The sequence below is a fragment of the Pipistrellus hanaki genome (assembly GCF_964339955.1).
Source record: "Pipistrellus hanaki genome assembly, chromosome: 7".
Lineage (NCBI taxonomy): Eukaryota > Metazoa > Chordata > Mammalia > Chiroptera > Vespertilionidae > Pipistrellus > Pipistrellus hanaki.
In genome coordinates, this window is record NC_140509.1 from 7,877,536 (window position 1) to 7,904,157 (window position 26,622).

General features: G+C 47.3%; 1 protein-coding gene across 3 annotated transcripts in view; it reads left to right on the forward strand.

Annotated features, from left to right (window-relative positions):
- The window catches only part of TBC1D22B (TBC1 domain family member 22B), a 72,792-nt gene that overhangs the window by 42,880 nt on the left and 3,290 nt on the right, over positions 1 to 26,622 (forward strand). For 2 of the 3 annotated variants that reach the window (XM_084890830.1, XM_084890828.1), the window contains exons 9-12: positions 13,572 to 13,678; positions 14,103 to 14,178; positions 16,676 to 16,803; positions 17,068 to 17,163. In XM_084890830.1, coding sequence (XP_084746956.1) covers positions 13,572 to 13,678; positions 14,103 to 14,178; positions 16,676 to 16,803; positions 17,068 to 17,163 — 407 coding nt within the window. Of the gene's footprint in view, positions 1 to 13,533; positions 13,679 to 14,102; positions 14,179 to 16,675; positions 16,804 to 17,067; positions 17,164 to 26,622 lie in introns of all 3 variants that reach the window. The other variant, XM_084890829.1, reaches the window with a different exon arrangement.

A 26,622-nucleotide genomic window follows, 5' to 3' on the forward strand; every position in this document is an offset into this window, starting at 1 on the left:
TTTTTTTAGTTAAAGAGAAGCTCATAGGGAGTCAGAACATTGAAAAGATTCTTAGAAAACCATCCATTCAATCTGCTCACCTCACAGATGGGTTGTAAGATTCTTTGCCTTCTTATTAGTGGCAGAGCTAGGATTAGAACTTTTTTTTTTAGACTTGGAATAAGGGGAAAGGATGTGGGTAATTGTGGTTTTTAGAGGATACCATTGTAGGAGCCAGGAGAGTAATGAGGAAGTGGACTAGAGTGGAGATTCTTGACATTGGAGGGGCTAAGAAATGTCTCACTTGATTTGTCCTATTCAGATTTTCTAAGGGACTTAGAGGGATGGTGTTTTAATCTCCATGCGGCAGTCTCAAAAAGTAAGACAACATGAGTGAAATAAGTCAGACAGAAAAAGCTAAGAACCATATGATTTCACTCATGTGGAATATAAAACTGAAACTTCAGGGAAAAAATAAACAAAACTGAAACATATGAACACAAACAGCAGAATGGTGGTCACCAGAATGAAGGGGGTATGAGGTAAAGGGAGTCCTAATATGAGATGACAGGAGAAGATTTGACTTTGGTGGTGGCACATGGTGCAATATACAGATCTTATAACAGAAATCCACACATGAAACCTATATGTTCATGTTGACCATTGTCATCCCAATTAATTTAATAAATAATTTTTTTTTTAAAGTAAGACAACAGAATGACATCATCCTGTTTCCCTTAATTAGCATCAACCAGGGCAGAACTGGAATCAGAGTGGAAGGTCACTCTTGCCCACTCTGTCAGGTGATCCTAAGCAGAAGCGTGACTAGTAAAATTTAGCCACCAGAAGTGTATAAATAAAGTTTTTGCTAGAGGACTTCTCATTTCCCCCTCACGTTAATAGGTTAACTATTGGAAGTAGCTTAATTCTGGATGCTTAATTTTTTTTTAATACATTTTATTGATTTTTTTACAGAGAGGAAGAGAGAGGAATAGAGAGTTAGACACATCGATGAGAGAGAATTATCGATCAGCTGCCTCTTGCACACCCCCTACTGGGGATGTGCCTGCAACCAAGGTACATGCCCTTGACCGGAATCGAACCTGGGACCCTTCAGTCCGCAGGCCAACGCTCTATCTACTGAGCCAAACCGTTTTTGGCAAGGGTATTTAATTTTTTTAAGAGCAATGCAACTGATGGGATTTTTTGGTTGCTTCTAGCAATTCTTTGATAGATAGGACTGCATTCTAATATTAGTATTCGGCTTGTCAGCGCCCCCTGCTGACCCATTGTGTTTATGCAGTGCAGCGTCGGCTTCTATGCCAAGCCTTCCTTAGCTGTTTTGCCTCTGCAGTACACTTCAGATTCCCTTCTCCTAGACCTAGGAAGGCAGGGCCCATTCATTTTTTATAAACATTTTAACTATTTTATGTTTTAAGCATATGTAAAAGTAGGTAAAATAATAGTACAAATCCCCATATAATTATTGCCTAATTTCAACAGCCAGTCTTGTGTCATCTCTACCTCTGTTCATTCTCCATCCCCTCAGCTTTGGGAGCTGATCTCAATATCAAGCATCATATTTCATCCATAAATATTTTCATATGTATCTCTAGAACTTAATAATGAAAGAAACCCACAGCCATAATGCAATTATTACATCTAAAAAGTAATAATAACTCCTTAATATAATCTCTTAGACAACAGTATTTAAATTTTCCAGATTCTCATAAATATATTTAACAGTTTGAATTAGAGTCCAGATCAGGTTCACACATGCTAGTTTGTTGATACATCTCACCTGTTCCCATCCATCTCTTTCCCTTAGGATTTTGTAGGGTTAGCCCTTATTTTTTCAGTTTCCAAACCTTGAGAGGGGCTTTGCCATTACCAACCAGGAATGTCATCCTGATTTTTAAAGCACCCAGGCCTTTTGACCTTAATGCCTGTGCTCTTTACATGACTAGGTGGTATCTCACTTCAGACATTCTTGTCCTTGGACCTCTCATGGCTCCCTCTACTCCATTTTCTGCTCCAGAGCAGGCAGCAAGCACATTTCTGATTGCTCTCTGCCTTTTTTTTTAAAAAAAAAAATATATATTTTATTGATTTTTACAGAGAGGAAGAGAGAGTTAGAAACATCAATGAGAGAGAATCATTGATCAGCTACCTCTTGCACACCCCCCACTGGGGATGTGCCCGCAACCAAGGTACATGCCCTTGACCGGAATCGAACCCGGGACCTTTCAGTCTGCAGGCCGACACTCTATCCACTGAGCCAAACCAGTTTCGGCTGCTCTCTGCCTTTTAAACAATTGCAGTAGAAGTACATGCTCATTAAAAAAATCAAAACAATTTAGAAGTGTTATTACCCTCCCCCACCAGAGATAACTACTATTACTGATCTTTGGTGTATATTCTTCCAGAACTTTTCCTGCATGTGGATAGACCTGCTTGTACTATTTTTCTTTGTACTATTTTTCTTCGGTTGGAAAATTGGGATCAAACTGCCCATATTTTTCTATATCTTGCTTATTTTCATTCACAAACATCATAGCTTCTTTCCAACTCTACATATAGATCTACCCCACCTCATCATTTTCATAGTATTCATGAATATTTATTTTCATAATAAGGCTTTACTGTAGTTTATTTAACAGTTCTTCTATAGAAGGACATTTAAATTATCTACACTTTTTTAGCTGTTAAAAATGGCATTGCAATGAATATCCTGTACATATTTCCTTGTGTTTGTGAGTTCACGGATTCATACACATTGAAAGGAAAGTAATTAGAAGGTGGCCGGACACGCCCTGGAGCCAACCTCCCGTGGCCCTCCCCGGGGTCTGATGTCTGCGGAGTGAGCGGGGTCCCTCCGGCAAGTGGGGTCCCTCAGCCTGGCCTGTGGGGATCGGGGTGAAACTGGCTCTCCGACATCCCCCGGGGGATCCTGGAGTACAAGAGGTCACTCTGAAAGTTGCCGCCTTACAGGGTATGGAACACAAACACAAGTGTGCAGTAAACCAGATTCGGGGACCACATTCCCCAGTATCAACATAACCCACGCTGAACGTGGAATTGCTCAGCCCCACAAGGAATCGAGCTCCCTCCTCTCTGGTTTTGGGGTGTGTCACCTGAGAACTGCCGCTTGGTAGCTCCTGCATTGAGCATCTGCCCCCTGGTGATCAGGGCATGTCATAGCAGTCAGTCAGATGGTCGGACACTTAACGTATTAGCTTTTTATATATATAGATTTACTCCTTGAGCTCTGATTCTTGGCATATAGTGAGACACTCTGCTGAGCAGCAGGCCACCTCTTAATCACACAGAGTCTTCCAGAGCACACGGGGCAGATCAAACATCAGGAAGGGACACTAGAAGTCTTAGCAAGGCTGGCGCAGCCATCTCCAGATGTCTAAGCTCTCAGTGTCAGAGTACAGTTAGTACATGGAGAGCACCCCTGAGCCTTTTCCATGGTTACCCATCTTTACTTGGAGGGGGAACAACAAAATTATAATAGCTGCCATTTATTTACATGTGAATGTTTGTCTTGTGTGGGCTAAAGCCTTGTTAATCAGTTTTATTTAATCCTCACGATAATCCTATGAAGGTAGGTACTATTATCCCCATTTTATAGTTAAGCCAGCTAAGGATTAGGGAGGTTAAATAAGTCAGATGGCCAGAAGGTTTGGGAGCCTTTATTTAAATACAGTTCACTTAGCATATTTTTGTTTCATCCATATTGTAGCTTTGTCAGTACTTCATTCCTTTTTGGAATTCAATAATATTTCATTGTGTGGCTATCCCACACGTTATCTGCTCATCAGTTGATGGATATAAATTATGTTTCAAAGAAACAAAGCATTTAGACCTCTCGGCAGCCTCAAAGCCTTTCTTGGACATAGATACAAATTGTGGCTTTCAAGAATAGTTCCCTTCTCTGAGTAATAATCCTCCTCTTATCCCCTTCATTAATGGTGCCATATCCTAACAAGGCAGCTGCTAGGAAGGTTTGTGCTCTGACCTCTGATATGATGCCAGGCAGCTGCCCTCGGCCTCCTGTGCTCATGTCAGCAGGCAGCCTCCACCCACTGCCCATCTCACTGAGCTGGAGCATGGAGGATCTGCCCTGGTAGGGCTGTGGGACCCACCTGCCTCCCAGACATTATTTGGCCTCTCTCCTAAGTCCTTACCCACCTGTTTTCTGTCACTTTCATAAATTAGTACCTGAGCTTGCTTCATGCTCTGTGTCATGTTTTCTGTAAAATAGTTGAAAACAGATCCACATACCCTCTGAGTCGATAAAGAAGGTGTCCATACTATCCTCTCCCTCAGGCAGCTTCTTTCTCGGACAGATCCCTGTGACTATGATCCCTGTGACTGCAGAGTACCTCTAGTCTGTAATCTCCAAACCTTTGGACTTAGACGATATTATTGATCTAGCTCTGAACATATTAAGTTAACATGTAATTGATAGTGAGGTCATCACCAAAATAAGCTGCTTAACAGCAACTACTTAAGTGACACATGAGGAAATCACACAGGGCTCAGGGCGTGTCCTGTTTTCAAAGGAAGAGACAAGCCTGGTGATTTCTTTCGCTGCAAATGGACCAGCGTGGAGCAGCTCCCTCTTCTCTGCGTGACCAGCACAGCATTTGCATTTCACGCAGAGAAGCACACCGGCGCCGGGACTCGCCGAGGCAGGCTTTCCCCTCCTTCTCACATGCACCTGGTTACCTGTGTTTGTGACAGGGAACTCCAAACACCTGAAGTACCTTACCCACGAGAGAAAAGCTGCTTTCTCTCACATTAAAAGTCAAGAGGTCATAGTATAGGACTTATACGCTGCTCGCAGACATCAGAGGTCCAGGCTCCCTTCTCTTGTTCTACATTCTCGTGTCCCAGCGTAGCTGTGAGTTCCAGCCGGGGTGGAGGAGGAGGGGAGAAAGGCTCACTCCTTCGCTTCTGAAGTACGTGATGCTGGGGCTCAAGTCTTTCGTCTGAACTTAGTCTTATGTCTGTAACTCTCTGCAAGTGCGGCTGGAAAACAGTCTGTATCCCACGTGGCCAGTACCCTTAGGGGTCCTGTCACCAAGGAGGAAGGGGGACAGTTGTTTGTGGACAGCTGGCAGTCCTTGCTACCCCTTGGCTCCTCAGATCGGTGTTTGACTGACTCCTCTCCTCCCCTCGGCAGCATTTCTGTCTCTTAAGTCAGAAATGCTAAGAAGTGTTGATAATTCTTTTTTCTCATTCTTCATATCCAGTAAGTTATAAAGCTCTGATGATTTTATGTGCTAAATATTTCTAGAAGCTGTTTCCCTCTCCATTTATCCTATGACTGGTCGAGTTCAGGCCTGGGCTGCTGAAATGGCCAAGTGTGTTTCGTCATCTCCAATTACATCCCCTTCAAACCATCCTCCACACCATTTAAGCACATACTTGCCCATGTAGCTCCTCGGCTTAAAGCCCTTCAGTAGCATCCTGCCTCACCCCGTAAGCTTAGCAATCCTGCATTGACATTTTAAATCATTCCTTGTTCTGCACCATCCTTTTATCCCCTAGGCCAGTGTTTCCCAAACTTTTGACATATGTGTACCCCTTCTATAATTTTCATAACGCTGAGTACCCCTCGTACTCATGAGAACGTAGAATTAGGCGCAGCTAAGCACGGTGCAGAGCATATCCCCACCAAACTCCGGTGCAACGCATACCCCCACCAAGCTCTTCCCGTGCCCCTGGGGGTACGCGTACCACCCTTTGGGAAACACTGCTAGGCCAGTGGTCGGCAAACTCATTAGTCAACAGAGCCAAATATCAACAGTACAACGATTGAAATTTCTTTTGAGAACCAAACATTTTAAACTTAAACTTCTAACACCACTTCTTCAAAATAGACTCGCCCAGGTCATGGTATTTTGTGGAAGAGCCACACTCAAGGGGCCAAAGAGCTGCATGTGGCTCTCGAGCTGCAGTTTGCCAACCGAGGCCCTAGGCTAATCCTTGTGCTCCTTTAAGACTCCCCTTCCCCTTGGAAGCCTGTGCTGGGACTTCCCGCCGGCCCCCACGCTGCAGTGGCACGCTTTTGGTAATAATCCTTACATTGCAGTTGTAGCGCTTTCCATAATGCAAGTTACTGTTTGTGCTTCCCTCCTGCTCTCTGCCACCAGACTATGATCCTTTGAGGCCAGAGACTATTTATAAACATCTTTATATTCCAAGTGCCTTCATTTTGTCTCCCAAATATGCATTCCACATACCTAGGATAATGAGAGAATGAAAAGATTGAGAGAACTTTGCAAGATATCCAGGAATTAGTATGGCTTTGCTGGGCTTGGCCACTGGAGGGCAGTGAATCGCATGCAATGCCCCGGCACTGTGCCGGCTTAGCCAGAGGTTCTCCCTGCCGAGGGCTGAGGAACCGTCACTCCTCAGGAGGTTCTCATTGAGCACCAACTGGGCTGGGCATGGGGGGTGCCCATAAACAAAGTGGGCAAAGTCTGCCGCTTACTTATAGTTATTTATTCAGGAAAAGGAAAGCTTATCATCCTAAAAGGCTGTACAACAATACTCACAGCAACTTTATTCCTATAGACAAAAATTGTAAACAACCTAAATACCTGTTAACAGGAAAATGGATGATCATACGTTGGAAAAGTACACAGCACTGAGAAAGGACAAACTACTGATGAAAGGCACCAACATGGAAGAAACCACGTCAACACCATTGTGTTGCACAAAGAAAGCACACACCGTGTGGTTTCATTTACGTAGAGTTTAAATGACCCATGGCCATGGACACCAGAACAGTGCTTGAGGGTGGAGGCGGCCTGGGAAACCTTTGGTAATGGCAACGCTCTCTATTTGGACGGGGCATTTTTGCACAGAAGCCTACATGTGTCAAAACAGAACTGTGCACTTACATGTAGTCAGCTGTGTGTTAATTACATGTAAAAGGAAATTTCTTTCCTACAAAAACACAACCAATAGAAAAGTAGGTGTCAGTTGGATTGTGATGGTGCTGCCGAGAAAGCGAAGCAGGAAAGGACGGAGGTGTGCCATTGGCAAGAGTGGGAACGGGGGCAGGCTTTAAACAGAGGAGTGAGCCAAGTCACATTGCGAAGAGGGTGTTTGAGCAAAGCCCTGAAGGAGGCCAGGGGGCAAGCCAGTTAATTTTTTATAGTTACCTCAAGATTTAGAAAAAATAAGTTAATATTAAACACCCTACATATTGCCATGTCTTGCTCCTGGGCTGTGGGTTACACTGCAGTCCCAGCTCTCCGTCACTGGGAGGCCTCATTCTCCCCCTTACATCCCATTCTGCATGTGGTACCCACCCTGCCAGTCCTGTTTTTCCCTGTCTGATGGGTGTGGGTGCCAGTGATAAACTGGAAGAACTAATGGTGGGCTTCATTATTGCCCTACGCGGACATTCCCTTTTCCTTTTTTACATGTGAACTTTAGCCCTGGCCATTGGGGCTTAGTTGCTTGGAGTGTCATCCTGTGCTCTGAGGGGTCGTGGGTTTGATTCCCAGTCTGGGTGCATATCCAGGTTGTGGGGTGGAGGAGGGAGGCATCCGATCAACGTTTCTCTCTTGCATCGATGTTTCTCTCCCTCTTCCTCTCTCTTTGTCTCCTCCCTTCCTCTCTAAAATCAATTTAAAAAGGCCTGTCCTGGATTGAGGATTAAAGTTTTGAAATGTAAACTTTATATTGCAATATAACATACATATTTCAAAGAACATGTATCATACATGCACAGCTTGATGAATTTCCGATAAATAACCAGCACCCATATCAGGACATGGAACATTTCCAGCACTGCAGAAGTCACCTCCGGTTCCCGCCAAACCCTCCCCCCACCGCCCCAGCAAGGAAAGCTTCTTTAATCAGTTTGCCTATCTCTACACCTGATCAATTGAACCAAGCAGTAAGGACATTTCATTCTCTATTTAATGCTATTGGTCGGAAGGGAAATGGCAGTGGAGCTGATGCTGAATTTGTTAGTGCTCACCCTGTCGGAGCTCTGACCCTTTCCTCAAGATGCCTCCTGGCCCCTCTTCACAGCGAGGCAGCCCCCTGTGACAGGCAGCTGAGGGCTGTTAGAGGCTCTTCCTAGCCGTGGATCTGGAGGCAGCCAGCCAGAGTGCGGCGCCAGCTGCTTCCCGCTGGCATTGGAGAGCAGAGTGTGCCTTTGGTGGCATGCCCAGTGCTGAGTTTACTATCAGGGAGGAGGGAAGACGCCAAGGCCAGTTGTGGCTTATTGTCTCTGGGCTGAGACCTCGCTGCTCTCCCTGCGCGTGGCACGAGGGACGTGTGCATGCTTGCCCACTTGCTCGTCCACTCTCATCCAAACCCAGGAATAAGTGAGAAATTGACAGAGGGGAAATCCAGGTAGCCAACACGTTCCAGATGTTGGAGCCTCTGAGCAGCTGACCTTGGCCTCGGGGACCAGGACTTCCCAGAGCTCGTTCACATGCACCGTGACACGCCGCCCCTCTCTAGGGGGATCTCTGGGCCGGTCCTCGGAGGTTAGGTGGGTGCCGGACCTGCTCGCCTTGCCCCCGTAATCTGAACACTCAGTTTGGGCTCATGTAATTTCATATAGACAAAAACTGTAAACAACCCAAATACCTGACTGGATCCTGCAGTCAGAACCAGGAGGCCCAGTTCGCCAGCAGCCTCTTTGGTGGTATTTTTTTTAATTCATTTTACCCAGGGTGTCATGACACTGGGTAGTGTATAGCCAGAGCCCATCTGTTAGTCTGAGTTAATGTCCAGCGTTTAGTCACTCCCCTGATTGACAGGCACAGAGTCAGGAGGGGCTCCAGGGTCAGCTGCTCCTGTGTCTTTAAGACAGCACCTCTCTCACACAGTTTGGTACATGATTTTCATGAAGCAGAGCTGCCTCCCTCTAGATTGCTCTGTAGGAACCTCAGGAGTCTTTCCGCTGACCCCTCCCTGGGAGAGACCAGCTCTGCTCACTCTCCGTTCTCTGCGGCGGCTTGACGTTCTGTCATTGGCCGAGGGCCTCACCCGCTCCATAGCGGGCTTGTGATGGCATCCTGGTCGCGGTCGCTGCCGTCACACACCTGCCTGGAAGTGCTAAACAGACAACACCCAGTCGTACATTCTAATTGCAGTTGAACCACTTAAAAATGATTGTGTACAGGAACTGCATGAATTCCTTGACACTTTTTCCTAAAACTTTTTGGATGAAAAATGTCAGTGTCTGTTTTATGAGACTCTTTAGATGTATGGCCGAAAAGATTTACATTTTCCTTTTCTCAGTTTACTTTTGTCATCAGAAAAGTTATAAGATATCCTTATGAGTTTACTTTAGAAAAAATAAAGACAGGACCAGGCAGGCCAGAGGCTGGGGAAGAGACCCCGTCTCAGCCGGCTGCCGGAATCCGGCCTGCGTCAGCCTCATCTTCTGACCCGGCAGCCACAGTGTGGGGTTGCCCAGTCCCGATGGCTCCTGGGAAATGCCTAAGCAGTGAGTGCACAGGTTCCTCCTGTCAGGGTAAGCAAAACCAGCTTTTCCCCAAAGCTGTTGAGGAGCTCTTGAGGTGTGTGTGAGGCTGATTTTAGGCCAAGACTTGGAGTTCTCAGAAAAATAAACATTTGACAGGAGCCAGAACGCAAGTACATTTTATCAGCTAATAAATGGGCATGTTCTTGGCAAGCCCACAGTGAGCAATTTGATTTTTATAAGGAGCTTTGGGTTTCCTCTTTTTGGATGCTTTGCCTCCTAAAATAGCCATAAAATATTCCTTAAAATCTCATTCCCACCAGTTTGAGTCCTGACTGCTGAATGTCTCTAACAACCAAAGACACTGTCCTCATTCGAGACTGCGTTGCTGGCATGGTTTCCCATTCCAGCTCAATTAGATGCTGAATTTCCTCAAGTGGGACATCTAATGATCCTTCTGAACAGACTGTTTATGCTGATTGAGGCCCTTCAGAGAGCTGGGCCTCCCCTCCCTGCCTCTGCTGCTCTTTGCTGGTGCGCTCAGCTCACAGTTTTTGACTGAATGTGTGAATTTTATCCTCCCAGCAGGCAGAACACTGCAACTAACCTCTTCCTGCTCCCAAAGTGCTGGTGAACCGTCCCACTGCCTGCAAAAGCAAAGGGCCAAAGGGAAGGCCTGGCACATGGCACAACATGAGGAAACAGCAACCCCGAACCAATGCCCCCTAAGAGGGTCAGCATCTGTCTGTTGGTCCCTTTGCTCCCTGGACAGACAGCTGAACGTTTGGAATTGGCACAGTTACAAAGAGTGGCATCTTGCCAATGTAAGACCCCATGTTGTTAGGGCTTCTCCTTAAGACCAAATGGTGGGAATGGAAACTTTGAAAATTGACTTACTTTTAAGGTACATTTTGGAATTAGGTTAAGTTTGGACGTGACTAACAGGGATCCAAAGAAACTGAGGCTCTGAAAGCAACAAAAGAACAAACAAAAGCTCGTAGACACAGACAGCAGTGTGGTGGCTACCAGAGGAGGGGGTGGGGGCCAGGGAGGGGGTTAAATTATGGTGACGGAAGATTTGACTTCAGCTGGTGGGCACACAGTGTAACATACAGATAATGTATCCGAATTGTACACTTGAAACCTATATAATTTTATTAGCCTGTATCACCCCAATAAATTTAATTTTAAAAAACTGAGGCTGAAACCAGATAGGAATTTATTTATTTCTAATTTAATAACAATATTACAAGCTAACATTTACATAATGCTTATTTTGTGCCAGGCACTGTTAGCATTTTTATATATGAACTTACTTAATCCTTATATTATCCTCTGACACTGGTAGGAAAGACCACCTTAACAGATAAGGAAGTAAGGCTCAGAAGGTGAAGTCGTTTGCCCAGAGCCACATAGACAGTGAGTGCGAGAGTCGGGGTTCGAGCTGTGCAGTCTGGCTCCAGAGTCCATGCTCAGAATCAGCGTGCTACTCTGTCTGACAAAAGCCACGGGTCACCAGGACTGATAGGTGTTGTGTCCCCGTTGTTGTCAGGGGCCCAGGCCTTTCCTCCTTGTCACTCTGCTACGTGTGACATGTCCGGCACGGTGCTCTGCGAGTGTAGGACGCCCACCCATGGCGGGAAAGACCTTCACCTGCGTGGGCAGCACCGGGTCCTCCTGTGGGCACATGTGTGAGCAGTGGCAGTGGTCTGCCCTGAGCCCTCCTGTGGCTTTCACTTTGTCTGACAGCGCTCTCCTGCAGAGGGCGGTCTGGGACGGTGAGCGTGAGTGTGAGCGCTGCGCCTTCTGCGCTGCTGTGAGCCTGTCCTGGGGAGTCCAGCGCAGCTCTCACTGTGGAAGGAACAGTTTCCAGGGAGTGTCTGTGGCAGTGGCGGTTGGAGGCACCTGGGTACCTGTCCGGGGGAATGGACATGTAAAGTGGGAGGCACACGTGGGCAGTGAAGCAGAGTGCGTGCAGCCACGCGCCAGGCCTTAGGGATGAAACACAGAGCAAAGCGGGCAGGAGATTCTGAGCTGGTCTCAGAGCCCAGGACCACTTCACTAAACTAATAGTGCATATAAGGCCACCCCCCAAAAAATACTACATAGTAAGTGTTAAGTTAGGGAAAATCCTTTCTTAGAAGGATTTTTTTTCTTAATATGATTTCTCAAATGGACCTTTATATATTATCTGAAGTCTTCCTTTCTGCAAGCTTTCGTTATTCCTTATTTTTTTTTTTTTTTTATGATAAAAGGCAGGTGTAGTCAATTGTTAGGTTTTTGGTGTTTGTTTTTTTTCTAAAATAGTATCCATAATAATAAAAGCATAATATGCTAATTAGACCGGACATCCTTCTGGATGAAGCCGGGACTGAGAGGGAAGCCTGGGTCCTGGGTGTCAGAGGGAAGCTGGTGCCAGCAGCCAGGGAAGGAAAGCCCTCTTGTACAAATTTCGTGCATTGGGCCTCTAGTATATATATATATATATTTTTTTTTTTTCCTGACTATAAAAATTATGCTTATTATAGAAATCTGAAAAGTCTAATACTGCTTAATGAAACTAAAAAGTCTTTATTCCTCCCACCTGGGGAACATATCCTGTAAACTTTGTGATGTGTTTTGTCTTTCCACTGTGCTTTGTCAGCACATGTAAATATTATATGTGCAGTAAATGGTTGAGAGTATTCCATACATAATGCTGTACCTTGCTTTTTTCCCTAACACAGTGACACACTTTCCCAAGGTACTACCAATTCATATTAAGCTACATCTAAAACTATATCATGCCTACGGTGTGCCAAGCCCTGTTGTTAGCATTTTATATGTATTAACCTATATTTACATGTGTCTGCACTTCAAGTTGGACTTCTAGGTTGTTTCCAGAGTCATAGCTTTTCTGATAAGACACTTCCCCTCCCCAAAGGGTTTCTACAGTCTTTAAAGTCCATTTAACAATGCTGTGTATAGCCCAGCTGGTTCGCTCAGTGGTTAAGTTGACCCATGTACCAGGAGGTCACAGTTCGATTCCCTGCTACAGCACATGCCTGGGTTGCAAGCTCCATCCCCAGTAGGAGGCGTGCAGGAGGCACCCGATCAATGATTATCTCTCATCATTGATGTTTCTGTCTCTCTCCCCCTCTCCCTTTCTCTTCGAAATCAATAAAAGCTTATATATTTTTTAATGCTGTTTATACAGGAGCAGAATCTGAGAGTTGTTACATGCTATCTTGAGGAGGTTCAGTCGTAGGTCTGGGTAATAATTCTCATAAGTGGAAGGGCTGGGTTCTGAGTAGTGTTGTCAGATGCCTGTGTCTCTGCAGTTCCAGGGCTGCAGTGAATGTCCTACTTTCAGACAGGGCTTGTGGGCCTGAGGAGAGAAGCCATCTTTGGCATAGAACTCAGGGCCTCTTTCCCTTCCTTCCTCTCTAAAAACAATAAGATATTTAAAAACAAAAACAAAAAACAATATAAAAACTAAAGCCCAGCTGGCATGGCTCAGTGGTTGAGCATCAGCCTATGAACCAGGAGCTCATGGTTTGATTCCTGGTCAGGGCACATGCCCAGGTTGTGGGATCCGTCCCCAGTAGGGGGCGTGCAGGAGGCACCCGATCAATGATTATCTTTCATCATTGATGTTTCTATCTCTTTCTCTTCTCCTTTCTCTCAGAAATCAATAAAAAAATATATTTTTTAAAATAAATAAATAAAACTGAACTATAGGGCTATCTGATCCCAGCTGCTCTCACTACATATGAGTGAACCAGACAGCTCACTGAATTCTGAAATCAATTAATTTTTCTAGATTATGTCCAGGGGGCTGGGTCCATAGCTGATTGAACATGAGGCCTGGAGTATCTTTTTCTAAAACCGAATGAACAAGTGCAGGGAGGAGAAAGCTCTGTGGGCCCAGTGGGCTGGTGGTAATGAAGTCCTTGTGGTAACGAGGTCCTCGGGAACTCCCCTGGCCTCGCCCGCCTGACAGGAGGGCAGGCCCGCCCCTTGGTATCAGGTTCTCCTGGCTCTCCCTGGCCCCGGGTCCTGTGGAAGATACTAGACTCTATCTTTCTCTCTCCGTTTTTTAGAGAAGACCTCTGGACTCTCTCCACCTTTTGTTTTACAGAAGAGGATGTGGAGAACTTCGACGTGACCAATTTGTCTCAGGACGTGCTGCGCAGCATTGAAGCCGACAGCTTCTGGTGCATGAGCAAGCTGCTGGACGGCATCCAGGTGGGTGGGTCTGCCCTTGGGCGCCCGTCCCGGGGTCCTGTGGGCCTTTGGGTTCCTTGCTGCTCTTTTACATCAGACAGCCCCCCACCCAGCACAGCGCCTCCTCTTTGGGTCCATCATCCCTGCCTCTCTCATTAGCTTTACAGCCTTCAAAAGGCAGTACTGGCGTCCCCTGGAGTCTCAGGAAGTCTCTCTGTTGCCCTGGCTTTGTCGTCAGCGCACGCCCTTGCCTCCTGGGCCACGGTTCGCCTCCACAGAGCGGGGCTCTGTTAGGCTTCCACACCGCTGCTCTGTAGATCCCTCTGTTCTCCCAACACTGCCCCGGCTTGGAAAACCGCTTGTGCCTTCACGTGTGTTTCTGTGGACTCTAGGTGGTAGCACGGCTGTGTGAGTCCTGCTTATGCTGGCTCTGTGTCGTTGGCAGGATAACTACACCTTCGCACAACCAGGGATCCAGAAGAAGGTCAAGGCGCTGGAAGAGCTGGTCAGCCGGATTGATGGTAGGTTCAGAGGAGTCCTCTCGCAATAACACAGCACGCGGCTGACACAGCACACAGCACGAGTCCCTCCTCAGCCCCTTCCCAGTGTGACCCTTTCCCGCGTGCTCTGCGCTGCTGGCCCCCAGCACCTTCCGCATCTCAGCAGCAAGGCGAACCCTGCTGTTTGCTCAAATTATTTTTTCTCCTTCGTTCTCTGTCACCAAGTCTGTCAGTTCTCCTTCACCCTCTTTCCTCAAGTCACCCTTTCTGCTCCATTGCCCTAGCTCTGGGCCAGCCAGGCCTCCTCCAGACCTCTCCCCTTACACGCCTGTCACACAGCTGCCTTCTGCGTAAGGGTTCTGGTCTCATCCCTCTTCTTCTCTGGAACCGCCAGGGCTCTCCCGCTCTCAGCAGCAGCTCGTAGGCTGACCTGCCCTCCAAGTGGTGATGGCGGGACTTGAGGCCCTGACACTGGGCCCTCAGGCCTGGCTACCCCCAGCAAGACCTCCCATAGCTCCCGAGACCTGTTTGGGTGGCTCTTCCAGAAGCAGAATGTCCTTGACTCTGGCTTGGAATCATGGAATGTGAAGACTAAAAGGCAGTTCAGGGAGAGGTCAGAGTTGGGGTTCAGAAGCGCACATAAAGCCTCACAGCGAGGCCTGTAGGCGAGACCCTCGGCACCAATCAAGCTGCAGAGCTTCTTATGACGTCACCAGTTACGCACCAGCTAACAGAGTGCCTTTACTGGTTTTCTGCTTCAGCTAAGCATTGCCCTTCCCCCACATAGAAACTGGGTATCTTTCACTCTTCTTCCCAGGTTCCCAATTTGTTCCACTCCACCTTCTTCTTTAAAAAAAAAAAAAAAAAAAAAAAAAAATTAAAAAAAAATGTTACTGATTTTTTATTTATTTGTTTATTATTTTTATATATCTTTACTGATCTCAGAGAGGAAGGGATAAAAACATAGAAACATCAAAGATGAGAGAAAATCACTGATCAGCTGCCTGCTGCATATTCCATATTGGGGTTCGAGCCCAAAACCTGGGCATGTGCCCTTGACCAGAATCGAACCTGGGTCCTTTTAGTCCACAGGTCAATGCTCTATCCACTGAGCCAAACTGGCTAGGGCTATTTATTGTTTTTTAAAGAGAGAGTGGAAAAGAGAGAGCTAGAAACATTGATGAGAAAGAAACATCATCGATTGGCTGCCTCCTGCACTCCCCCTGCTGGGGATCAAGCCTGAGACCTGGGCATGTGCCCTGACCAGGAATTAAACCAGTGAGCTCTTGATGCTCAGTGTTCTCTTGGTGGGTTGATGCTCGGCCACTGAGCAACACTGGCTAGGCCTCAGCTTCCTTTTATGATAACATTTCGATCTCCCCCACTCACGTGTTTATTTATAGTGGTTTCCTCTATGTCATGTGTGGATGCTTTTCCTCTTACCGCCCAGACCCAGCTGTTAGTCCCTCGGTGGGGCCTGCATGAGGGTCTCTCGCATCCGTCACCTGGATTCTGGTGCAGAGCGCATGCGCAGGGGTAGGGCACTGAGCCGGCTGACACGACAGAGGCGTGGTTTCTGCCACTGTCTGCCCAGCCTATTTTTTTCTCCTCACACATACATGATAAATAAAGCTACAGTACATTAGGGTAGTGGATGTTTAAGTGCATATATCTTTATTCTTTCAGTCATAGAAGTAATATTACATAAATTTAAATTCAGAAAAACACAAAATAAAAAGTAAAAACTTTCCCCCTTCCTTGAATTCTACCCACCAAAAATAACCATTGTTAATCGCTATTCCTTCAGAAATTAAGTATCACATGCCAGGTGCTACTGTTGTCACTTTTATTTTCTCATTTTATCGTCTCCCAAACTTTCTGAGGTGTGGGTGATCATCCCCATTTTATAGGTTAGGAAACTGAGGAGGACAGTGGTATAAAAACATTCTATGACGTATTATTTGAAGGGCTGTCACAGAAAACAGGATCGGGATTGTTTTGGGGGTGTTCCAGAACACCACACGGACGCCCAAGGTGGGAGTTCGGGCGCTGGCTTCTGTGGAGTGTGTGGGAGCACTTCCCGGTGAATCACTAACTCCAGGGAGGGCTGCCTCTCTGACTGGCAGGGCCAGTCCCTGCTGCCTGCCGCCTGCCGCCTGTCAGGGAGGCTGAGGAGGAGATCCTCGCTGGCAGGAGGGGGCCCGTTCCTTTCCATCCTGCCTCCTCCTCTGCTGAGTGATAAGGTCACGCAGCCAAGTGAAGCGTGTGTGTCCTGGGAGGGAAGAAGGGTGCCTCGGCTGTCACTGTGGGGTGTGACAGTGGTGCTCAGCTGCCTGTCCGAGCTGCTGTGTGTGAGACGTGGAACCAAACATAAAGGACAGTCGGATGCCAGCGTGACGCTCGGCCTGGCTTCCCAGGGAGGGGTAAAAAGAAATGGAAATTGCCTTCTTGGCTCCTGGACTTTTCCAGGATCTGACCCCCAGGTTGTGCCCCAGGCCAATGACACTTCCTGTTCCAGAGCAGGTACACAATCACTTCAGGCGGTACGAGGTGGAATACCTACAGTTTGCCTTCCGTTGGATGAACAACCTGCTTATGCGGGAGCTTCCCCTTCGCTGCACCATCCGCCTGTGGGACACATACCAGGTACGAAGAGATTCCCTCCCCTCCGAGCCAGGCTGTCCCAGCCGGGGGCCTGGGGTGGAGGAGACCTGCCCCACCTCCTCTCTGCTTCCGGGTCTGCCTGAGCCTCACAGGCAGGGCCTCTGTCAGTCTTTTCAGGCCCCCGTTTGCCCAGCCACGAAAGGGGTGCTTTTGCTGCATCCCCACCTTGCAGGCGGACTGGACCCCAGAGGACTAGCGCCAGCTCCTGTCAGGGCTGGGAGACCTAACTGTTCTTTGCCTTCCCAGTCTGAACCAGAGGGGTTCTCCCACTTCCATCTCTACGTGTGTGCAGCTTTCTTGATCAAGTGGAGGAAAGAGATCTTGGATGAGGAGGACTTCCAGGTGAGTGGACAGGTGCTCGGCCTGGGCGTCAGGTGGGAGCTCCCGGCAGTGGGCTGGACAGGCAGAAGGTGCCCCAGCAGGTGCCTGGCTGGGAAGGGGCACGGGGGAAGGTGCTCAGAAGAGGTGGCCTCACCCAGTTGGCAGCAGTCCCAGGGGCCCAGCACCCTTCAGCATGAAAGGGTCTTGGTGCCAGAAAGGCTTCTGCACACCTGCTGGGCAGGCCTAGGAGACCTCATTCAGCCCCGCCAGGCTTTTGTTCACTGCCTGCCACGTGCTAGGCACTGCTGAAGGCATAGGATACATTGGAAAGTAAAACAGACAGACATCTCTGTTCTGGTGGAGCTTGCATACTAGCTCGGAAAGACGTACAATAAACACAAGCAGAGTAAGTTAAAAAGAATGTTAGGGCGTGAAAAGATAAATGTTTCTAATGTAGGGCAGGATAAAGGCGTTATTAGGTAGTGGGGAAGGGATAGGTTGCAATTTCAAGTTAAGCTGTCAGGATAGGGTCACATTTGAGCAAAGGCTTGGGAAGGGGAGGGAGCCAGCCATATGATCATCTGGGAAGGAGTCTCCAGGCAGAGGGAACAGCCAGTGCAAAGGCCTTCAGCAGTGCATGCCTGCAATTGCAGGAATTGGGGTAGTGGCGGCCTGGGGGGGGGGGGGGGGGCCTGGAACACAGTGACCCAGGGAAGAGTCGGCAGAGGGGAGGCCAGGGAACTTACAAGAGCCCGCTCACAGAGGACTCTGTAGACTGTAGGACTATGGCCTTTCTCTGAGTGGAAGGGGAGCAGTAAGAAGGTCTTGAGCAGACAAGGGACACGATCATTCAAAGGGTGCTCTGGCTTCTCTGTGACTGTGGGCGTGGGCAAGGACGGGGCAGACACCCAGGAGGCCATGCTGGTCCTCCGGGTGAGACATGGGGTGGTGTGTACCTGGATGGTGGCAGTGAAGGTGTGACAAGTGGCTAGAACTTGGACATATTTCTTTTCTTTTTTCTTTTTTTTAATGTTTTTTTTACAGAGAGGAAGAGGAGGGATAGAGAGAAACATCGATGAGAGAGAAACATCGATCAGCTGCCTCTTGCACACCCCCTACTGGGGATATGCCCGCAACCAAGTCTATCCACTGAGCCAAACCGGTTTCGTCTTGGACATATTTCACACGTAGAGCCAGCAGGGATCCCTGATGAATCAGGCGTACAGTGTGGCAGAAAGGATGAGCAGTTTGACTGCACACTTTATGAGAGTGTGGCAGGGAGCAGGTTTTTGGAGGAAGATCTGGAGTCCAGTTTTGGACATGTTGAATTTTAACTACTATTAAACTTCCAGATGGAGTTGTAGGATACACAGATCGATCCATGAGTCTGTACTAGACATGTATGTTTAGCAGCCTTCGGCTAGAAGGCCTGAAAGCCAGGATGGTGGATGGGAGCCTGAGGAAGGAGTGTGGACAGAGGAGGACGAGGACCGGGTCTTCCGCACACTCCTCATCAGGAGGCCAGGGGGAGGGTCGGCGGAGCAAAGGCGGGAGAGCCGGTGGCCAGGGAGGGCCGCGGCCTGGAAGCCTCGGGAGAGGGCAGATGTGAGGTGCTGGGATGCTGGCAGCTGCTCCAGAGGCTTGGGACTGACGAGAGATTGCCAGGCTCTGAGGTCGGCAGAGAGGAAGGCCTGCAGGTTTTCATGGTCGCTACCACCTCTTGGGACAGTAGTGGGCTTTTGTTTTTCTGCTCTGTACATCTCTGAACAGAAGGTTATTTTTTCCAAATGGGCATCTCGTTCTTCCAAAAGCAGGGGAAGAAAGCTGGAGAGGGCTGAGTGCTTTCTAAGGTCTAATTGCTGACCGAGGTGTTGAGTTCTCAAGAGCAGAGAGCCGCCGTGCGCCCCCGTGCAGGCGCTCTCATTGGTACTAGGTGGCCGAAGCGCAGGGACCTGCCAGCAGGCAGATGGAAAGACAGGACCCGACTTGCCCAAAAGGACTTCGGAAGAAAGAGGAAAGAGCAGCTTCTGTGAGTAGATGCCAGCTGTGGTGCCAAGGCTGCAGGCAGCCGATAAAGAGCCACGGCTCTCGCCAGCAGGCAGCGTATGTGGCGCCCGGGACAAATGAGCACAGGGGCTGCAGGGCCGTGCGCTGGGTGAGCTCTCCATTCTGATAATGTGGTTGAAGTGGAGCCGGATATCGGGAGCGCGGGATCTAATTTAGTTATCCCGAGCCAGGCTCAGAGGGCCTTGTCACATGTGATAAAAGCGTTTCCTAGATTAGCCGGGGGGGCGGCGGGGATTCCTGGAACGGCTGTTAGAGATTCACAGTATCCACAGAGCACAGGGTAATAGTCTATGACTTTGAAACTGTGTTAGACACAGAGATGTTCTTCCCTGGGTAGCCTATTCGATTATCTGATGGATTTGAGGTCTTTCTGCACCAACCCTCAGAATGACAATGGAGCTTTTGTCTGCTGCTGTGTTCACATGCCGTTCTTCTTGGAGAGGAGTCCCGCCTCTTTCTTTTAGACCGAATAGAACGGGCGCTGGAACTGGACAGTCCGCACAGTTCCTCCCAGCCCCGCAATTCTATAATTCTGTGAATAATAAAAGAAAAAAGTGGGTCTGGCTGTGTTAGATAGACAGGAGGTGTCCCTCAGGAGACAAGCGTGCGCAGAGCACAGAGCACTGTGTCAGTGAGACCTGGCCCGTGGCCTCTGCAGAGAATAGGGCGCCTGTAGTGAAGTCGCTGCGGGGGATGCCCACCGATGAACACAGGCATCCCAGAGAGCAGTGGGCCCAGCCTGGGAGGGAAGTTTTAGGGCTCCAGCTGCTGTGACTCAAAAGGAAATCAGACGAAGTCACTGCAGAGGTAAAAGTTCAAGTTGTGGCGGTTTCAGCAGACCAGCCCTTTGTCACCCTCAGAGCAGGGAGGGAGCCGGCAGGAGGAGGGCCAGCGCAGGGCACCTAGGACAGCACTAAGCCACGGTCTGTGGAGCTGGTCTACTTAGGTCACATCCTAGCTCGGCCGCTTTTCCAGGTATGCAACCTTAAGGAGTAAATTGGTGTTCGATACCTCAGTTTTCTTACCTGTAAAGCGGGGATAGGAGTACCTGCCTCCTAGGTATTATGAGGATTATGCAAAGTAATGCACATGACGTGGGCAGAATGGTGTGCTGTGCAGATAGCCCTCCAAACAGTGAGCTTACTGTCATTCTCACTGGTCCCTGCAGTGTTCTCCTGAGGCTGGAGCAGTGAGGCAAGACCGAGTCTAGCACCCAAGTCGGAGTGCTTTTTAACTTGCCTGAGTAAACAGGCTCTGCTAATCCTGGTGAACAAATGGGGCCGGAGAGGAGGTGCCAGAGGTGCAGGCGGAGTGGCTATGACCATGGGGAAGAGCAGGTGCCTGTCAGCATTGGCACATGTGCGAGATCCTCTATTTGACTCGCTCCATCGATGACGGGCCACTGACACTGGGAGGACTGAATGTAGTAGAGCAAGTCCATGTTCAAGCGAGCAAGGCGAGATCACAGTGGCCGAAGCCTTCACGTCCACCATCCTCACTGCAGCATGGCCACCGTGTTTGGCCCGTCCATCAGGGTCCATCAGGGTCAAAATTCGGGATCTCTTCCCTGGTGTTTCAAGATGCACATTACACAGGGACCCCTGCCTCCGAGCATGCAATGAATAAGGAGTGTGCGGATAGGGGGCGGGTGGAGCTGCCCTCGAGAATGGCCACTTGTTGGAGGTCGTAAGTTAGTGTCTATTGGTCTGCTCCAGGGCTGGCCTTTAGTCTCCAGCCCCACCCAGGACTCATCACCTTGTTTTCTGGGATCAGTGATGATAAGAAACTAACCCTTTGTATTTTTTAATAAACCCATATATATTTAAGATTTGTACAGAATATAGTAACCTCCAGATAGCCTAGAAATGACTTGGCTATAACACAGTATCCACTGGTCACCCTGTAGTCTAAAAAGCCATCTCAGGACAGTGTGTGTGAGAGCCTGAAGAGCAGGATACCCCACAGAGATGTCAGGGCAGGTGTCTTAGCACTGATTTCAAGGGGACTCCAAGGACCAATCATCAGAATCCCCCCAACGCTGTAAAACGGGAACTGGCAAGGAAGTCACCTTGGCCTAGCTGATGATTCTAAACCAAAGTAGCAGCTGGCCTCAGAATCCGGTCCTTTCATCTTATGGAAATCCTTGGAGAGATTCCCATTCTGAAATGTCTTTTGCAGGACATAGGTCAGAGCTGTTAAATGGAACAGCACTAAGCCCATGGGATGTTTCAGGCCTAAATGACAACTAAATGTGACTAAATCCCTTGAGCCAGATGGCATCCACCCATCTTCTGCCGGAACTTCTGTCTGGGATCGTGGCATGCTGCCCAAACAGATATCCAGTAAACTGCCTGTTTGAGTCCGGCCCAGAAGAGGGTTCAGAGAGAGCCCTGGCTGGTGTGAGGAAGGAGGTCACAGAATAAGCCCTTGCCGGGGACTCCGCGGCTTTCTCTGAGGGGAAACCTGCCAAATGCACCGCTAGACTCTCCGATGTTGGGGAAACCAGTGAATAAGATTGGCTCTCACAAAGTTTACGTAAAGGACCCGTTTTTGAAAATTGAAACCAGGGGAATTGTTTTGCTACCTCACTGGTTTTCAAAACAGGAAGGATTTGTTTTAAAGTGCTTATTTGACTAAGAAAGTATACTTACACGCCTGAATACATTTACAGTTGCTAAGTATGTTTCAGTATTGCTAAGTGATTCTTAACGCAGTATCTTACTTAATAGTATATATTTTATGTGGCCTTAAGGTCTTTTGCTGTCAATTATTATGCATCCTATCTTTGGTGGTCCGTGGCTTTTACTCTGAGTAAAATTAACCAACTATTCAGATTTCTTTCAAGCAGCCTCTGCTGTGACTTCTTTTCTTTTTGTTCTTCCACATTATGCCCCAGTTCCCTCTCACTCCAACGCAAGTAGTATGTAGAATAGTGGTTATGAGCACAAGTTCTCACTCATTACCTGGGCTCAGATCCCAGCGCAGGGTTACTCTGACCCTGGGCAAGTTCCTTAACCTCTGTGCCTCAATTTCCTCATCTGTAAGAGGGACCTAATTTGTATCTCAGAGTGTATGTGACGCTGAAATAAGTTAATACAGAGTACATGTGAAGCATCCACGGCTCTGCCTGGTATATAGTAAGTGCCTGGCATGTAGTACGTGCTACCATTATAACAATTATTATCCTAGATTTCTCCCTCTTCACCTGCAATTCTCCCATCGATGGAGCCTTCTCTAATGGGTTTTCCCGGTGCCTTTTCCTTACCAACGTCTCTTTGCTCGTTACCTACTATCGCTTCTCCCTTGGCCCTTTCCTTACCTAATTGTCACCCCTCTGCCCATCACGGCCCTGAGGCAGCTCAAAGTCCTCCTCTGCTGTATTTATTTCCTTTGTGATCTGTGGGTTCTCAGCAGGCGCCTGAGCCAGAACCTCTTCTATTCTTTCAAGCATGTTCAGTTTTTCTTCCGTGAAAGCCGTTGCCCCTTTCCATTAATTTGGAACCGACTCTGCTGCTTGCCCCACAAGCTGCCTTCTTGTGCAAACAAGTGCAGCGTTTCATCTAAGCATGCCATACTTAGTGCTCCCGTGAGCTGGCTTTGTAACTGATCTTCAGTGGTTCCCAGCCCTGGCAGGTCTCTTCTCTCCCTCTAGCTAAAAGCCCTGTTTTGTGATTAACACCTTCCCACTGTTACAGCGCTACGATGGGAGTGCATGCCTCGGCATGGCCACCAGGTGGCAGAGTGGTTCCTCACACCTAAGCCTCACTGCCCTTGGGGGAGGTGAGGAGTGTGAAACTAGTCTCTGGAGGGAAGACTACTGGGAAGGGGTGGAATTATTTCCAGGTTCCTGGAAGATTTCTAGCAAGACTAGAAGAATTGGATATCACTGGTAGCTTTTATCCCAGCGAAGAATAGTCTTTTCTAGAAAGATCATCCTTTTATCGGTTGCTTTTGTTTATCAGTTGTATGTGTATGTAACCACTATAGAAAAATTTAAAATACCAGTATGTAAAAAGAAAAAAAAATAGGTGCCTGAAATCTTACCACACAAAGGTGATATATTTCCTTCTAGGCATTTCATTATTCAAATCTATATGAATAAATACATATTGTATGTATGTAGCTTAATTAAATCATTTTGTGTACTTTGTTCTGTAACCTCAATATAGTGGTGTTCTATAATGTCAAAAAGTATAGATATACATAATTTCCCCAAATTTGTATTTTTTTACACATTACATGAGTACATGCTTGTGCAAAAATTTTGAAAGCATGAATAATTTGGCTTCAGGGTATTTTGTTTTATGAATTTACCTTCATTTATTTAATGAAAGGTCACTCTTTGTGATGTAGGGGTTGCCTTCCTTAATCTCAAGTGTGCTTTTATTCTATCAAGAGCTTTTTAGTACCTGTAGTGCAGTGGTCAGCAAACTCATTAGCCAACAGAGCCAAATATCAACAGTACAACGATTGAAATTTCTTTTGAGAGCCAAATTTTTTAAACTTAAACTTCTTCTAACGCCACTTCTTCAAAACAGACTCGCCCAGGCCATGGTATTTTGTGGAAGAGCCACACTCAAGGGGCCAAAGAGCCGCATGTGGCTCTCGAGCTGCAGGTTGCCGACCACGGCTCTAGTGGAACCCCAGACCTGGTTGCCTGTTGGAATCATTGGAGATGTTTGTGAAAAGTGTGGGCTGCCAGATCCCATCCTGAGTCTTTAGAATCCAAAACTCCCCAAGTGAGGCTTGGACCCATGTGTTTCTAAGAGTTCCCGCATTTGCTTAAGCTCTTACACTGGTTGGATGGCCAGTGGGATGATCGCTGGAAGCCCTAAGGGTCTCATTGAGTCTCCAGGCCTCCTGGTGCCTGTGTTCTGGGTGAGGGTAAGCAAATAGCATTCTTTCAGCTCAGGGCTGGTTCGGAGTCAGTGAGGTATGTCCTCAAGAAATAGGATAGCGCCCTAGCCAATTTGGATCAGTGGATAGAGCGTCGGCCTGCAGTTTTGATTCCAGTCAAGGGCATGTACCTGGGTTGCGGGCACATCCCCAGTAGGAAGTGTGCAAGAGGCAGTTGATCGATGAATCTCTCTCATCGATGTTTCTAGCTCTCTATCCCTCTCCCTTCCTCTCTGTAAAAAATCAATAAAATATATTAAAAATAAAAACAAAATATATATATATATTTTAAACAAATTGGTGGGAAGAGTATGGGCAGCTAGAGAAACAGGTAGACTGATTGCTTTCTCTTGTTCCTCCTGTGGGTTCACTACCATTTTGACTTAAGGCTTCAGGTTTTCTTTTCAGGTTTGGAGATCTCAGGGACAGAGTTACAATTAACAAAGTTTGTTTAATGATAGTATTCAGTGCTGGTGGAGATCTGGGAAATGAGCATTTTTCTGGAATGCGTTTTCTGGATGAGTGTTAAGTACTTTTAAAATATTCATGCCCTCTGACATAGTAATTTCATTCCTAGGACTTTAGCCCAAGAAAATAGTCTAAAATATGGCTTTATGCATAAAGCTGTTCATTATAATTTCATTATAGTGAAAAAAACAGAAATAATCAAGTGCTCTAAACAGGAAGGTGTAGAATAAATGATGGTACATTTGCATCAAGGAAAATTATTTGGCCATTGAGAATGTCTTAATATTAGAGGAAATGCTTATGATAAATGCTAAATAGATTCAACATTGCATAAAGAAACTATTTCAACTGTGTAAAATGTGCAGAAAAAGGACTGGAAGGAAATATGCCAAAACATTTCAAAATAGCCTGCTCTTAATTATGAAGTTACGGGTATTTTATTTTCTGCTTTTTTACTTTTTAAACAAAACTTCCACAGAACGTGTATTAAGACTTTATTGTAAAAATTGAAAACAAAGGGCTTAGAAGACAGAGAAGTATAATGAGAAAGTGAAAGTCTCACTTCCCCAAAAGTAACTGCCTGGCCCCTAAAGTTTGTATACACCAATGTAGGTTTTCTGAAGTTCTTATACACATATATAATATGTAAATTATAGATATATTCTGTTTTCCCAATACCTAAGTGATGCTACATTATACGAATTTTCCTACAACTTACCCTTTTTTTCTTCCTATAAATCTTAGCTATTTTTCACCTTGGTGCATGAAATCCTACTTCATTTGTTACAGGTGCTGTCTTGTATTTCATGATATGGATAGCCACAGTTTAACTATTCCCATACGGAAAGAGACTTCACTGGTGCCATTCCAGCTATTGGGAGCTGTGATGCAGTGAAGACCTTTATACAGGAGTGTGAATATTTCCTGAAGGGAGGGACCCAGACATAGAGTCCCAGATCAAACACCATGTGTGTTTCTGACTTTGTTATACACGGCCTGTATTTGTTAAGATGATATAAACTGTCCTGTAACCAAAACCTTAGAATAACAGTGGCTTAAAATAAGATAGTTGTTTACTCTTTTTTGACTCACCGTTTAAGTATAAGCAGCCCAAAGCTAACACGAGGGCTCCAGGCCTCCTCTGGCGTGTTGCTCTACCATCTTCAACACGTGGCTCTAAAACCTCAGGGTCTGAGATGACTGCTTCTACTCCTGCGTTTGTACCCATTTTCCAGGAAGGGGAGAAAGAAGGAGAGTTTAGGGCAGAACCCAGAATTAGAACTTCATCATATTGGCCATACGTTGCAGCGATGTGTGGACAGTACGATAAAGGCAGCTAAGTTTCTGTTGCTGAAAGAAGAAATCTCTCAAAGACAGGCAAGACCTGTACACTATGAAACATTGCTAAGCAATGCCTGTGGGTGGGCCGTCAGCACTCTGAGCGTTGCTCGGTGCAGCGCCCAGCCATTTGTCTATTTTCTGCTGATATGTAGGCATTCTTTGATTATAGATAGTAACCTTCCGTCTTTTACAGATGTTATGCATATTTCCTTATAGTTAGTTTCTTATACTTTATTAGAGGCTCAGTGCACAAAATTTGTGTACAGGAGGGGGGTGTCCCTCAGCCCAACCTGCGCCCTCTTCAATCTGGGACATCCTTCTCACAATCCAGGACTGCTGACCCCCAACTACTTGCCTGCTTGGCTGCCTGATTGACCCTAACCACTTCTGCCTGCCAGCCTGATCACCCCCTAACCACTCCCCTGCCAGCCTGATTGTCCCTAACTTCCCTCCCCTGCCAGCCTGGTCACTCCTAACTACTCTCCCCTGCTGGCCTGGTTTCCCCCAACTGCCCTCCCCTACAGGCCTGGTACCCCCCAACTGCCCTCCCTTGTAGGCTTGGTCACCCCTAACTTCCCTCCCCTGCCAGCCTGGTCACCCCTAACTGCCCTTCCTGTCAGCCTGGTCACTCCTAACTATTCTCCCCTGCTGGCCTGGTTCCCCCCAACTGCCCTCCCCTGCAGGCCTGGAACCCCCCAACTGCCCTCC